Raw genomic sequence first — 16,056 nt, 5'->3', positions numbered from 1 at the left:
CTATGATTCTAGATGACAATTTGAAACTATGCCCAAAGGGCACTAAAAGACTATCTGCCCTTTGATTCAGCCATACCACTGCTGGGTTTATACCCCAAAGAGATCATAGGGGAAAGACATGTACAAAAATATTTATAGCCACACTCTTTGTAGTGGCAAAAACCTGGAAAACAAGAATATGCCCTTCAATCAGAGAATAACTGAAAAAATTGTGGTATCTGCTGGTGATGGAATACTATTGTGCTCAAAGGAATAATGAACTGGAGGAATTCCATGTGAACTGGAATGACCTCCAGGAATTGATGCATAGTGAAAAAAGCAGAACCAGGAGAACATTATACACAGAGACTGATACACTGTGGTAAAATTGAATGTATTGGACTTCTCTACTAGCAGCAATGCAATGATCCAGAACAATTCTGAGTGACTTATGAGAAAGAACACTATCCACATTCAGAGGAAGAACTGTGGGCGTAGAAATATAGAAGAAAAACACCTGCTTGAACACATGGGTCAATGGGAATATGATTTGGGATGTCGACTCTAAACAACCACCCTAGTGCAACTATCAATAATATGGAAATAGGTCTTGATCAATGACACATGTAAAACCCAGTGGAAATGCACATAAGCTATGGGTGGGTGGGGTTTGGTGGAGAAAGGAAGAACATGAATCATGGAACCATGGGAAAATTTGCTAAAAAAGAAAAAAAAAGCAGTCCAAACAAGGCCTTCCCCAGCACAAGACTTTTTTTTTTTTGCTTTGCCATTTCCTTCATTAAGATTTAGGGTGTCTCTATGAAGAAACTTCAGCCAGTGAAAATCTGATTGAAATAATATCTGTTTTTCTAGCCTAATACTGCTAGAATAAGCTGGGTTTCAGAAATCAACTAACCTTCCATTTCTGAATGTCAGAGAAGAATGAGTCAGCCACATTTGTCTACTTTCATGAAGTTGTAGGAATCTACATACCTGAAGAATAGTTCTTCCCCTACCAACAATGAAGTAATAGGGGAGGAACTGAGATATTTTATATTTTTCTTTCTTCAATTACAGGAAAAAAATTAGATTTTTATCCTTTTTTTAAAGTTTAAGCCAAATTCTCATCCTCCCTCCATCCTCTGCACCTTCCCTTGAAACAGTAATATTCTGATATAGATTTTACATATGTAAAGGTATAATACATCCTTCCATATTAATCACTTCGTGAAAGTCTCCAAATAAACAAATTAAGTGTGAAGAAATAAAGTGAAATATACTCTATCTCAGACTCCATCAGTTCTTCCTTTGGAGGCAGATGGCATTTTTCATAATAAATTCATGAGAATTTTCTTGGATCACTGTAGTGCTAGGAATAGCTAAGTTATTCATAAATGTTCATCATAAAATATTACTTTTACTATGTAAAATGTTCTAGTTCTGTTCAATTCACTTTGCATCAGTTCATGTATACTTTTTCAGGCTTTTCTTAAATCATCTTTCTCATCTGCAACAAATAAAAGGTGGTCTGGAGATTCAGCACCAGAGTTATAAGCATTTATTAATGAAAAGAGAAAGAAATAGGAGAGAGACAGAGACAGAGAGAGACAGAGAGATTTCAGCCTCAGTATAACTGATTCTTCATTTAGCTGGCTAAGGCCCTGCTGCCAAGGTAGATCAAGGGACAAGATGAGCCCACCCCTGGACAGCTCAGAGAGCCAAAACTCCAGCCCAATAGGTACCAGTATGAAAATCAAGTGAGAGCTTGATTAAGGTAGAGAGAGGTCTCAGCCTTTCTAACTTAAGGTAAGATCAGTTTCCAGATTTCTGCCCAGCAAGGTCCCCTCCATGCTTCACTGCCACTTGTCCAGAGTCAGCCCAGGGAGTCAGTATGATCAAGAGCAAAAGTAAAGAGACCACTTTCCATCCCTCGCTCACATTTAAAACCCCCACTATCTCCTCCCTCCAGGGGGACATTGATGCTGATGCCAGGGGGTGCCAGAGGATGTCAGGCCATTAGACATGATATTCTCTGACATCCACATCTCCTCATTGGGGTGTCAAGTGATAAGGATATGATCCTGGAGAGCTGGATTGAACATTTCCATAGAGTTCTCAACAGACTGTCATTAACTGAAACTGAAACCATTGCCTCAGCTTGAAGTCATTCCCTCTCTAACCATCAAATGAAGAAAAGGTTTTGAGTGCCATTAGGTTTCTATTGTGTGGCAAAGTGCCTTGTATGGTTCTCCTTCAAGCAGAGATCTACAAAGCAGGGGATCCCCTGATCATACAAAAGCTGGATGAACTCTTCTGGGTTACATGGCAAGAGAAGCCTATCCCCTAGGAAACCAAAGATGCCTCCATGGTCCACCTCTATAAAGGAAAAAGATTGTCCTGTGACAATCAGAGGAGAGACTTTCTCTTAATCATTGCTGGTGAGATTCTCACCAGAATCCTCTTTTTAGTAGACTAATTCTTCACCAGCAAGATTGTCATATACCCAAGAGCCAATGTAACTTCAGAAGGGGCCAAGAAATGATTAAAATGTATTTTCTGTCCCACAACTCCAGGAGAAATGCTAGAAACAGAACAGAGATCTCTATACAACATTCATCAATCCAACCAAAGCCGTTGATGCTGTCATCCATGAGGGCTTGTGAAAGATCATGGTAGCATTTGGTGGCCTGAGGAAGTTCGTCAGTGTTATGTGACAGCTCCTTAACAACTTGCTTGCATGGGCTCTGGATAATGGATAATGCCTTTGTGCTTTCCCAGTCACCAGTGGAGTAAAGCAAGGCTGGGTGCTTGTTCCTGTGCTTTTTAGCATGATTTTTCTAGAGATATTGTCAGATACCTTCAATAAGGATTAAAACAGTATCAAGGTCAGCCACCACACTAATGATAAATGATTTATCTTGAAAAGACTACAAGCCAAGACAAAAGGGGTGGGACAGACTGCAAAACTTTCTAGTCACATATGATTGTACACTAGAGTGAGATGCAACTCAGCATGGACCAATTTCCTGCTGCTTATGTTCATTGTAGCTTGACAGTTCACACCAAGGAAAGGGGTTTTCCAACAGCCAGCACCACACTATCCATACATGGGACTATTGGTTGCAGCAAGTAGAGAAATTTTGAAAGCTTTGGATCAGTTCACTTACCTTAACAGTATGCTTTCCAGGAATGGATGTCCACATACATGATGAGATTGATACACACATTGGCAGAGCTATCTCACGTTTTGGGAGGATCCAAAAGAAAGTGTGGGAGAGAAGTATTAGGCTACCTACCAAACTGAAGGTCTACAAGGCTGTTGTGTTGATCTCATTGTTGTATACTTATGAAACCTGGGCCATGTACCCACACCATGCCAGGAAATTGAATTCCTTCCATTTGAATTATCTTAGGAAGATTCTTAAAATCATCTCTACATCTAAACAAACCTATATGGATATACGTAATCTCAAGCAAAAACAAAATAGTGCACATCTAATCATTCCATTCATCAATATTCATTTGAAGAATCTCTGGGGCTCTTTTCTCATCTGCCATCATGGTCCTAGCACTTGGTCTTTCTGCTTCTGACATGCAACATGAATCTGAGGATCTATGAGTGCCTAGAGGAAACTGGGAAAGGCACCATCATCAAATTCAGTGGCTACCCAGCCATCTAAGATCAACAAACTTAAAGAGAGATGAAATGGCCAGTTTAAATAAAACTTGTACCACTTGGGAAACAATTGATCCAAATGGCAAAGAATGACAGCAGAGTGTCAAAGCACTTAAAATTAAAGAAATATTTTGAAATATTTGTCATAATAAATCATGAAAACATATGTGCGTTTGTTCCTATTAATAACCTTCTGCAAAGATCAACCCTTAAAAAAGTTTAGTATTAAACCACAAGGACAAATTCTTTCAATTAACCATCGCCATTCTCACTTCTTGTAGAGAGAAATTTCTATTTAATTTAATGGTAAAAGGCTGTGAAAAGTTTCATAAAATAACTAAAAGTGTTTTAATCTCAATGGCATGACATGTATAATGGGTTTCCAGAGTAAGTTTTATTTCAGAGAATCTTCATTTCAATATTTTAGGACTGAAAATAGACCAATTGAAAATGACTCAAACCCTAAAATCTTTAAGACTAGAATTGCTTACATATATTTCAATTAACCTGTCCCACTTGGGCTGACAAAGAAGCTGCACTTCAAGCTAATTGAGCCCAAACCCAAAGTCTTAAACATAAGCAATGAATAACCATTTGTTAAGCATCTACTATGTTCCCAGTCTCCTCTTAAGCACTAGAAATATACAAAGAAAGGCCAAAAAATAACCCTCTGGGGAGTCTCCCATTGACATATTGTTCTGTTACCTATAGAAACTCCTGTTGAGAATAACTGAAGTAATTCATATCTGTTATCCTTATCTTGTAAATCATTACTTATTGTTTCTGTATGAAGTTTACCTAATCCCTTTACCTATGTCATTCACCCTATAAATTATAGAGCCCAACCCATTAAACTTTGTCACCACTCAAAGATACTTGTCTGCATGGTACTACTATGGTACTTCTATGGTGCTGACCCTCCTGTAATCCCAAAATATATCCTCCTCACCCTGGTTTGGGCAACCCGCAAAGCTGTTTCCAGAACCAGATCCTGAAACATGTGCCCGCGCGTGCATGTGTGTGTGTGTCTGTGTGTGTGTGCGCACCCGCTATGTCTGAAAGCCACAAGCATTTTAGAGATTGAAAGGACTGACCCCTCTAGAATTTGACTTCTGAGCTCCAAGTAATTCCTATCATCCCAAAGGACTGAAGTCCCAGTTTTCTTCCACTAGGGGCCAGCAAGATTTCTAAATAAACAGGTCCCCTACTACAACTTGTTGGCTTATCATACAGGTTCATTGTTTGTAGACCTTAGATTTAAGGTGACAATTAATCTAGACCTTAATACAAATACAAACACAAAATCATAGGTGCTATACAAACTTTCGCACAAAAAAATTTCTTAAGAGATGATTACATTCAGGACTGGGAGGTAGTACCCCCAATATACTCTGTGTGACCCATAAAGGCAAGTATTTGAAGTTTGCAGTGATTAAAGTCAAGTCTATGCCTTAAAAAAAAAGGATTCCTTGAAATGTAAAATCTTCTAAGCAAAGACTCATCAATTCTCTTTGTCAACCTTAAAAAAATCAGAACTACCAAAGTAATATTATATTATGATTATATATTGTTAACCTAGAAAAACAAAGAACTACTAAAGTAGTTAACAAAACCAAATATTTAATGAGGAAAGAGATAGTACTCAATATTCAGCTGCCACACAGAGCCAAGCACCAAAAAAACTGTTAGGGACCAAGACTTTAAGATAAAATAGTCACTCTTCTAAGAATAGATATCATTCACTCTTCTAAGATAAGATATTGATCATAGGCCCAGCCATGCTTGGAGACAGTAAGAGGCCACAGGAGATTTTCTATGCTCCCTTTCCACGTTCCTTTCCCTTTAGTATTGGCCGACCCCCTTATGCCCTCAACCTATATATTCTTGTCATAGATCTGCAATAAACGAGCCTTGCTTCCATCCAAACGACTCTGTGTCTTGCGCGCGAGGTCTCCTCTCTTCTCCCCCTATGGGTTCTTAGGTTGCCGTTTCCCCGGACCCCTTGGTTGTGTCTGGCTGGACCCGGACAAAAAACCACACAGAGTCAAGGGCTCTGGGACTTTGGGAACACTTTCTCTGAGAGGATCACCAGAAAAGATGATTCTCCCAAGAACAATAGAACTTGGAGACTTATATACCTTTTGGGGGACAAAGGATAGGAATGTATGATTGATTGTCATTACCATGGCTACAAGGAAAGGAGAGGTCCAAAACAGGATTGTCAGGGAGAGGCTGATGCTTTACAATGAATAAATACTAAAGGAAAGGGTCCAGCCAAGGACTGGGCTACCTGGGAGAGGATTGCAGGGGAGCCATGAAACCCCATCCTGAATGACAAGGTCTCAGATGGGAGCCTAGAACCACAGAGCAGATTTTAGGGAGGATGGTCACCCCATTCAAGATTCCCCTGTGTGACTCTTCTCTTACTAACACTCCTCATTATAAGAATTATTATGATCAATATCTCTACTCAGCCCCAGGAAAATATAGAGGAACATTATAGGTTGTTACTAGAGCCCTTACAGGCCCCCTAAAAACTCCTAGGAAAGTCCCACCTTTACATGTAATAATGTAGAAATTCCCCTAAAATCACTTCATATCAAACCAGCAGATAGTGAGTTAATGTTAAAGATTTTAAAAACCTAACTTAGATCTCTCATTCCCATATACACAGGTGCCTGCAAAAACAGGCAAGAACAATCTCCAAGTTTTTCCCCCTCCCTGATCTCTGATCTAGAATGTTAGCATAAGAAAAGGACAACCTCTCCCTACTGAATTGTTTTGATAACCCTTCAGGCTAGCTGAAACTTCAACTCACCTTTGAAAAATATTTAAAAGTGAAAGAATGGTATTGAAACAATATTTCGACCAGGTTAGTGTTATTGTATTTTTGAAATCTGCTAGTGTAGTGAATCACTGCTTGATTAATTATGTAAGAGCAAGAAATAATCATCCCTGACTTGATTGGTCAAAATGTAACTAACTATTGTACTAAAACTATAATGCAATGAATGATGGACAGAAAGTATGATTTCCAGCCCAGTTACTCCATGATGAACATTTCTTGCCAAGCTTTTGCATCCTTTGTATAATCAAAGAAAATAGAATAATTAGAAATGTCAATCAAATGATTTTGTAATTCAGTAAAAGTTAATGTATGACTTAATCCATTATCTCTAAGAAAAGATGTATGGTGACAATGAAAATCATGCCAACGTGTATGTAATCTTGAAGAAAAAAGTATAAAATGAACACAACCCAAAGGCTGACAAGAACAGTCTTCATGAAGCCTGCCTGGCTCTGGCTGAACCCTGACTGTTTTCATTTGTTTTAACACTCTCACAGTGTCCTACCACTGAGATTACCTGGACCTGTGGGAGTTATTCTCCAGCAGAGGACTAATATAATGGGAGACAAAAAGAGTAATTAACATTTGACTGTCTACTAGTCCCACCTAAATTGGAATCATTAAGTTCTTTAAGGCCTACTGTTCAGTCTGAACCTGCTCAGTCTGGGACTTCTCTCTGGCCAGTTCTCATGGGACAGGGACAAACTTGGGGTTCCCAAAAACCCAGTTGACAAAATATTTTTTAATTATCATAATGGAACTTTAAATGAAGTAGGCAGATTAATCTGAGAAGTTGCAAAGAAATTTAGTCCTGGAACCTCCAAGAAACTACAGCATCTGGGGAACTTATACGGATTTTAGGTTGGTGGATAAAGGCAACAACCTGGTAGCTTGAGTTTACTGGAGCTTGGGAACAACTACCCCCAGAAAACTTGAGATACTTATAATGGCTTGAGACTTGGTTGATTAAAAGGTTACTTGAGGTTTTGATTGTCCTTAGATTGAAAAGACACTTGGGAATTTATTGTTCAGGCTGGAATAAGCATCAGTCTGGGGGTTCTTAAAGATAAAATTGTCATTTCCTCCTGTGGTCAAATAAATTCCACCACTCACTGTAAGGAAGTGCTTATAGAGTCAAATATGCTCACTTAGTTCTCTTTCTTCCTGAACAAGCAAGGAACAAAGGCAGTGTAAATAGGAAAGCCTGAGAGTGGCTCTGGGTTTGACAAATGAGGGAGGAACACTGTACAATGTTCTTGTACAAATAGACCAGAACAGAGCACTTAAACTTATGATGGCTAACATTTATATCACTGAGGAGGAAGGACATAACTATCAGATGCACTGGAGCTGGGGAACAACCAAGCCATAGAAAACCTGAGAAACTGACCATGGCTTGAGGCTTGAGTGCTTAAGAGGTCCTGGAGTTTTCATTGTCCTTAGCTGAATCCTGGCTGAAGTGATTGAAATGCTACTTAAGGGTGGATTGTTCAGTTTGGAAGCTGAGGTTCATTCTGGGAGGTTCTTGAAAACAAGGTTGCTATCATCACCTCCCTAAGAGCAGCCTCAACTCAATTTCCTTTGGCAATGGAAAACTTACTCAAGATATCAAGAAATCTCCTGGGATGCTTTCTTTGTTTTCTATTTGCAAGTGTTATTTGTCGATTATACAGTTCATCTCAGTTTACAGAAAAGGAAACTGAGGCCCAGAAAGGTTAGGTCTCAAATCTTACCTCCTGGATTAGTTATATGACCCTGGGCCAGTAACTTCTTCTGAATCACTTTCCTCATACTATCTATCTCTCAGCATTGCAGTGAGGCTACATTGAGATCCTATTTGTAAAGAACTTTGTGAAGCTTACAGCACCAATACAAAGGCTGCTGTTGCTTCCCTGAGATCAATTACTATCCAATGTGCATAGCTGGGGGAGGCTGAAGGGCTGAGCCTTATGTGGGTGGTTTTTCCCAGGAAAAGTCCTGTGAGGGGTGAGCTGTCTCCAAAGGAGGCTCCTCAGTCCTGCTCTGACCATCATTCCTCATACTGACACCTGATTCTAACCCGAGGCCCCCACACTGCCCCCTCCCTCCTTGGGGTGATCAACAGGAAACCACAGAAGGAAGGAGCTGGGAAGCTTCTCAGTGAGCCTAGACACAAGAGACTCAAAGCAGAGTCTGGTCACATCCTCAGCCTCACTCTGTCTGCCTGGTCATTGGCTCACCTTCCCACTATCCCACTATCCCCAGGGACCATCATGAACCCCTTCCTCTGTGCCCTGCTGAGCCTTGGTGAGTCCTGGGGTGGGGGAATGGAAGGAACTTTAGACACCATGGATGGCAGAGACACACCCAGGGTATGAGAGAAAAGCTAATCTGGGGTCACCCAGCAAGGTGAGGGTGGGGAGAGAAGAAGCTGAGACTCTTTGAGGGTCTTCTGGGTTCAGCCCCTTTCACTCACACCAGCCCTAAGCCTAGACTCTGGGCCCTCTGATTCCTTCCTCACAGGGTGCTGGGTGGGGAGGATGTGGGAGCTGGGAGTAATCAGGGTCCTCTCTGCCAGGGCTGTGTCTGGGCCAGAGGATGAGGACACAGGCAGCAGGTGAGTCCTTCCCCCCACACCCCCCCTGCCCAGAGCATCCAGCTGTCCCAGGAGAGGGAGCTGGGGAAGGCCTGGGCTGGACTAACAGGGTCTAAAGTGAGAGAAGCCCCAATATATGGGGAGGGTGGGCTAGAGAAGGAGGATCCCCTGGAACTAAGGGCGCTCATTCCCTTCCAGACATACTTCCTAAACCCTCCCTCAGGGCAGAGAATGGCCCTTTGGTGCGCCAAGGGGAAACTGTGACCCTCAGGTGCAAGGGGTCAAGGAAGGCTGATGAGTGGCGTCTGGAAAAAAAACTCAGATCTAAAAAGTGGAAGATCATGGATGTGAGAGGACCTGGAACTGGAGTTGAGTTTTCCCTCCCTTCTGTGGCATGGATGGATGCTGGGACCTACCACTGCCTCTACAGTCACTCATCACACTGGTCAAAGTCCAGTGACCCCCTGCAGCTGGTGGTGACAGGTGAGGAACTCCACCCCCACCCCCAGCCCCAAACTACTCAGAGAGAGCTAAGAAACAGTCCCAGCAGCCCAGGATCCTCCCCCACCCAGCCTGTCCCAAGTGTTCCTCTGGCTCTACCTCTCCTGACTTCTTCCCTGTCTCTGATCTCCCTTTCAGGCTGGGGGTAGGGAGAGAGTATTAACATTTCTATAGCACCTACTATGTACCAAGCACTTTACCCTCATGATCTCATCAGATCCTCACAACTCTACAGGGAGGTGCTACCATGATCCCCATTTTACATGTGAATAAACTGAGGCAAACAGAAAGGAAGTGACAAGTCACATAGTTCGGAAGTATCTCAGGTTGGATTTGAACTCAGGTCTTCCTGACTCCAAGCCCAGGACTCTATCCATTGCAGCACCAGCTGTCTCAGTCACATCTAATCTGGGAAGCAGAGAGGAGTCAGGAAACTCAGCTTGGATCTCAGGAGACCAGACAGAGCTAGAGACTTCCTGGGGGGAGTTTCAGAGCTAGTGGGGCCCTCCTAGCACTGCCCCTCCCAAAACCAGGAGAGAGAGTGGAGAGTGGATCTGCTGCTATTCTGATCCCTCTTTCAGCCCAGGCCTAGGCATAAGAAAGAGAGGGAGTGTCCCCTCTGTGCATCTTCAGGGATCTGTGAACAGAAGGGTTTAGGAGGTCAGAGGGTGAGGGAACCAGGAATCACACCAAGCATCTTACTCTCCTTCCTACACCTGTCCCACACCCAGAGTCCAGGAGGAGAGCCAGACACTACTTTGGGGAGCTAGTAATGAAGCAAAACTACTGAGATGGCTCCTAAAAGGGCTCCCCAACACCATGGAGGGAGATTCTATGACTAATGATCAGGGGTTGGAGTTCCCAGCCCAAGGCCAGGGAAGAAGTTCCCCTGTCCATGCCTCCCTCCCCTCCTCTATGCCCTATTTATCTATCTCTTCTCTCTGTCTCTATCTCCCCTTTCCTCCCTTCTCTCTTCTCTTTTTGCCTCTCTCCTCCTGCCTTCCTTTCTTACTCTCTCCTTGCTTCCCTCCTTCTCTAGTTGTCCCTAACTTGCTTTCTCTTTCCTTCTTTCTTTGTCTTTTACTCTTTTCCCCTCCTTCCTACTCTCTCTCTCTTTCTCTCTCTCAGCCTCTCTCTTCTCTTTATCTCTCTCTCTCTCTTGCCCTCTCTTCTCTTTATCTCTCCTCTCTCCCCACATCCTGCTCTCTCCCTCCCTCTCTTCTGTTTCTTTGTCTCTTCCTCTCCTTTCTTCCTTCTTGCTCTGTCTCTCCTACATACTTCTTTCTACTCTATATTCTCTTTGTCTATCACTCTTTCCCTCTTTCCTTTTTTGTCTGTCTCTCTCCCTCCATCCTCTCTTTCTTTCCTCTCTCACTTTGTCTCTCTTCTTCCTTCTCTCTATTACTGTTTCTATCTCTCCCTCCCTACTTTCTTCTCTCTCTGTTTGTCCTGTCTTTTTGTCTCTCACTTTCTTTCCCTCCTTCTATCTCTTTCTCTCTATCATTCTCTCCCCCTCTCTGTTTTCTCAATATCTCTCATTCTCCTTTATCTCTCTCTGTCTCTCTCTCCCTCCCTCTCTCCTTCACTGTCTCCTCTTCTCTCACTTTCCTCCTCCCACTCACTCACCTATTTTCCATTTCCACCATACAGAACTGTCCAAGGTCATTTCTGCCTTCTCCCCCCACAAAAAAAGTATAATATTTCCTTTCTTCCAGAGATGAGCTTAACCTCAAACCCCAGGCAGGGATCTAGGCAGGCCCAGAGCAGTCCTACTGGTCAGATCAGCCCCTTTCCCTGTAAGAGGGTTGTTCCAGCTCTAACTCTAGGATCTCCTCCTTTCCCAGGACACTATGATCGACCCAGTCTTCTGGCTCGGCCCAGCTCTGAGGTGGCCTCAGGACAGAATGTGACCCTCCAGTGTTGGACAGATCAATCCTATGACTGGTCTGTCCTATACAAGGATGGAGAAAAGCTCACCCAGAGCCAAGTCCTGCCCAGTTTGGGGAGATATAAGGCTGACTTCTCCATCCTTGATGTGACCTCTATGCATGGAGGCACTTACCAGTGCTACAACTTTGTCAATGACTACCCTGATGGAGTGTCAGCCACCAGCAATCCCCTGGTGCTCAGGGTCACAGGTGAGGGAGCCCCAGCACACCCCACTCCTCCTAAGCTCCCTCATTGGCTCTGGAGCACCACACTGCCTACTCAGGGCCCTGCTCTAAGGGACCCTGGAGGCAAAGAGGGCAGGGTGGGGGGAAGAGGGGATTCAGAGAGAGGGGATGGAGAGTCTGGGCAATGGGTCATCCTGAAAGAACATAGGCAGTGAGACCTCTCCTCCCTGGCCCCTCTAGACATCCCCACCCTCAGCTACCTATCCAGTTGGGTTGGGTCCACATACAGACAATATGTTTAGTAGGTCCCAGAAAAGGGGTTGGAGGAGGTCAGAGAAGGACAAGGGAAGGGCAGAGCAGGCTTGAGGGAGGGGGAAGGCAGGTTAATGACTCCAAGCCCCTCACCCTTCTCCTCTCCCTGTTCCAGGCACCTCAAAAGGTCTTTACTTTCCCCAAAGCCCTGGGAATCCCCAGGCTCTGACACCGTTTCCACCTAGTAAGTAACTACAATTCTGTGGGGGTTGAGGGGGGCTGGCCTAGCACAGGGCCTGGGCCAGGGTGAGTGATTAATAAGTCTAGAGAACTGAATTATTGCCTAAAACTGGAGGATCCCTGAGGACAGAGCTGTATCTCCTCTCAAACTGGGGGCTTCATGAGGACGGGGGAATGACTCTTCCCCTCACACTGTACTCAGGGTTGTGCTTAGGGGCTGACCATAAGGCAGCCATATCACAATGACAAACTCTGATCCCCCAGATACTACTGCCCAGGATTACACTGTGAACAATCTGGTCCGCCTCATCTTGTCTGGGCTGGTGCTCATCCTCCTGGGGGTCCTGCTGATTGAGCACTGGAAAAGCTCCAGGAAGCACAAGAATCAGTCCAGGGAGCCCTTGTCAGAGCAGTCTGGTCAGACCAGACCTGGAGGCAGACCTGATGTGTAGAAGAAATTAAGAAATTGATTAAATAAATCACTTTTTTATGTAGCGAGTGCTGCCTATGTGCCTAGGACTATGTTAAGCAGCAAGATACACATATACAGAGACAAGAGAGGGAGGATTAAAGAGTTCCTGGTCTCCAGAAACTTAAATTCTAATGAGGTAGACAATGCCTGGGTCTCAGAACACTCTGAGATTTCCAAACTGGCCAGGGGAAAGGCCTAAGATTGAGGTTCCCTTTACAAATTGCCTCCTTATATGATCAATTGTATCCTGGGTATGAGTGTCTCTAAGTCCTAATATCATTTCTGCTGCTTCAATAACTCTGTCTAGAAAACTGCTCGGGTGTTCTTCTTCCCCTTGCCTCAGTTTCTCAAATTTCTGCCAAGCATTTGACCTTTTTGCAAACGATCTCATTGCTTCGATAAGATCAGCCCTGCATCTTAACAAGTACATCATGTTAGCGTGTTGAGTGAAATCTAGATCTTGATGTACTAGTGGCCATGATTCTAAATTGGGGTTCATCCTAGTTTCATTCAGGAATTCTTCCTTTTCTGAGGGAGAGTAAAATTCCCCCAAAAGAAATTCGACATCGTCAAAACTAGGGTTAAAAAGTGTGAACACCCGCTTTAATTCTTTTAAACTTTTGTAAGGCTTTTCATAGAATCTAGGAAAACGTCATTTTAAAACCTCCATATCACTAGAAGTGAATGCCTTGTGTGTTTTGACATGCACCACCCCCTCACCAGGTTGGACAATAGTCCTGTCTACTATTGGTAGTACAGAGACCACTGCATTCTGAATCAGTTGTTCTTTCTCTGTTTCCTTTTGCCCCAAAAACTTTGATTCTACAATTTCTAGTTTCAAGATGATATGTTTATCGAGTTCCCTTCCTTCACGTATTTGCCTCAACACTTGGAACAGTAGTTTGATGTTCTCTACTAGTTCCTTGCTATCATTATCTTGTTTTGGATGAGATGCCTTATAATAATTAAACAGATGAGTCAGGACCGCTTTTGAAATTGCCAAAAAATGCCATAGAGACAGAACAGTTGCCACAGCTATTGATATGAAGCATATGCATTCAGCTAAAGTGAATGCAAACCATTTGTACTAGTCATAGATTTCAATTAATTGTTGTATCAAGTTTGGTACTTTTATCAGCCAAAACATATAAAGTCCCTGCATAAAACACCAAATAAGCAGTGACAGACTGCTTAATACAAAAATCATTCTTGTGAAATTCATTTTCTTTTTCTTCAGAAGATAGTAGGTTTTGTTTGACTTGGCTCGCCAGATGTGTAAAAAGGAATTGGAAAAAACCATCTAAAAATGTATATATTTCTATGGACAAGGGAAATGTATCAAAACTACATTTCCCGTGATCCAACATGGTCCAACTGGTTTCCGTTTCCGACGTCTTGACGCAGGGGAGCGCTTAAATCTCCTGGGTTAGGAGGGAGTGGTCTCTCTTCTTTGGCGAGTAGGGCTTGGCTAGGAGGCAGTATGGAGGCGGCAGTTTTGAATGCTTACAAGCGCGTGGTCTAATGATTTTATCTATCAACATGGCTTTAATTAAAATACTAATATATATTATTATACAAGCCTTTATCATTTTTCATATTTATAATTATGGCAACCAGAAGTTTGGAAATAGAATTTTCAATTTTCTAGATAGCCTAAGAAGAAGCCATGCGGCTCTGGGACCCCGAGTCTCAGAAGCGACTTTTTTCCTTGCCCAGTCCTCTCCCGATTTTCCCCAGCCTAGAGGCTATTTCACGGGGAAGAGAGACAATGGTTTTAATTGCCGCTGGGCTGCTAATTATTTTGCTCAATGCCCTGGGCCTGGTGGCCCTTGCTGGCTCTGATAGAATCCCAGAGCCCAGCCGCTGATCTCCTGATCTCCATTCCTGCCGCTGATGCTGCTGATGCTGCTGATCCTGACCACTTCCACTTCAACCCCGAGCTCCAGAACCTGAGATTTCCAGGACGGAACCCAGTCCTGCCGCCTTTGCTGAGATCGAGACCTCCAGAGACTGCTTCAGCTCTGACGCAAACCATTTGGGTATATTCCCCTTTCTCCCTATTTCTAGCCTTCCACGTGTTTTCTCTAAAGACCTAATTAGACAACAACCCACACAGACTCTACTCGTGGGTAGTTTTCCTGAGCTTTTCTCCACTAACCCCGAGCCATGTGGACAACACCACGTGGACCTATTGGCGGAACGGCCTATTCAGACTTTCTTGTGATTAAAAAAACTGAACTTAGGGGAAGCCTATTCACCCCATACCTGCTCAGAACTTTGAACTGATAGCAAAGACTGGTGATAAAAAAAAAAAAAAAAAAAAACAACCCCTTAAACTCAGCAGAACTCAATCAAAAGAACCTTAAATTGAAATCAGGGGTGAACTTTTAAAACCTCGGAACTGAATGAGCTTTAATTCTGTTTTAAAAAGGCTGTATCTTACTGTATATTGTTAATTAGTTTTGTAAATTAATCTTGCTTATATCATTGATTTTCCTGTTGCACTGAATCATTTTACGCTAATGAAGTTTCTGCTTATGATGTTATTATATTTCCTAATTTACTTAAACGCTTACTGTATCAAAAACAATGCAGTTATATGTACCACCTATGAACATCTTATAGAGCACATGTCTTTAAAATTTATTCTGTCTTGGTAATTGCAAAGAACCTTGAAAGTTTTCCATGCTTTAAATATTACCTTGTAATTTTACAAGAGATCTTTTTTAACTTTTACTCTAAATCCTTAAGAAATTGTTGTCTTATAGGATAAAGCTTATATATTTTATTATAAGAGATATTATTGCCTTAAATGGGTAGAAGCATTCCTATCCAGGATTTTTTTTAAAAACAAGAAGCCAAGGAGCTCCTGTATATTCTTATCTGAGGATGATTATACCAGAAAGTTTCTTTTTTAAATATCACATTTTTCTATGGAAGCAATAACAGCATTTGCCAAGGGTTAAAGTTGTAACAAGTATATGATTTTAAACATCACTGTTTATTGTTTAAAATGTGCTATTGGAAATAATGGTACTCTATTTGAATGTGCATTGTGAATCTGCTATTTGTAAAACCCACTTTCTCTCATAGAAAGTCTCATTTTTGGGTAACATACCCTTCTAGTTCTAAGCTATATATATATATTTTTGATTTTTGAAACATTTTTCTAATGAGAAATTGATTTTCCCTTTTTCTCATCTTGTACTGGAAGTACATATATAATCATTATTTATCCTTTTTCTGATTCTACAGCAAATACCTGAGCCTATAGGACTGTGATTTAAATGCCTCTCTGATTCCAGAAGGGAATATGAAAGCCATTAATAGTGCTAAAGAAAGCACATGGTCAGAGACTTGACTGACTAAGATCTGCATAATAGCAGTTCTATGCCAATA

The 16,056-nt window shown here is 42.4% G+C and overlaps 1 protein-coding gene across 1 annotated transcript in view; it reads left to right on the top strand.

Annotated features, from left to right (window-relative positions):
* The window catches only part of LOC123240815 (leukocyte immunoglobulin-like receptor subfamily A member 2), an 82,100-nt gene extending 69,463 nt beyond the window's left edge, over positions 1-12,637 (top strand). Inside the window, exons 7-11 of the mRNA XM_044668531.1 lie at positions 8,748-8,789; positions 9,006-9,099; positions 9,302-9,561; positions 11,424-11,717; positions 12,450-12,637. Coding sequence (XP_044524466.1) covers positions 8,748-8,789; positions 9,006-9,099; positions 9,302-9,561; positions 11,424-11,717; positions 12,450-12,637 — 878 coding nt within the window. The remainder of the gene's footprint in view (positions 1-8,747; positions 8,790-9,005; positions 9,100-9,301; positions 9,562-11,423; positions 11,718-12,449) is intronic.
* Positions 12,638-16,056: the final 3,419 nt, after the last annotated feature.

This window comes from Gracilinanus agilis, chromosome 3, assembly GCF_016433145.1.
Source record: "Gracilinanus agilis isolate LMUSP501 chromosome 3, AgileGrace, whole genome shotgun sequence".
In the NCBI taxonomy this organism is placed as follows: domain Eukaryota; kingdom Metazoa; phylum Chordata; class Mammalia; order Didelphimorphia; family Didelphidae; genus Gracilinanus; species Gracilinanus agilis.
The sequence above is the reverse complement of the archived record's forward strand: the minus strand, read 5'-3'. Positions and strand labels throughout refer to the sequence as shown.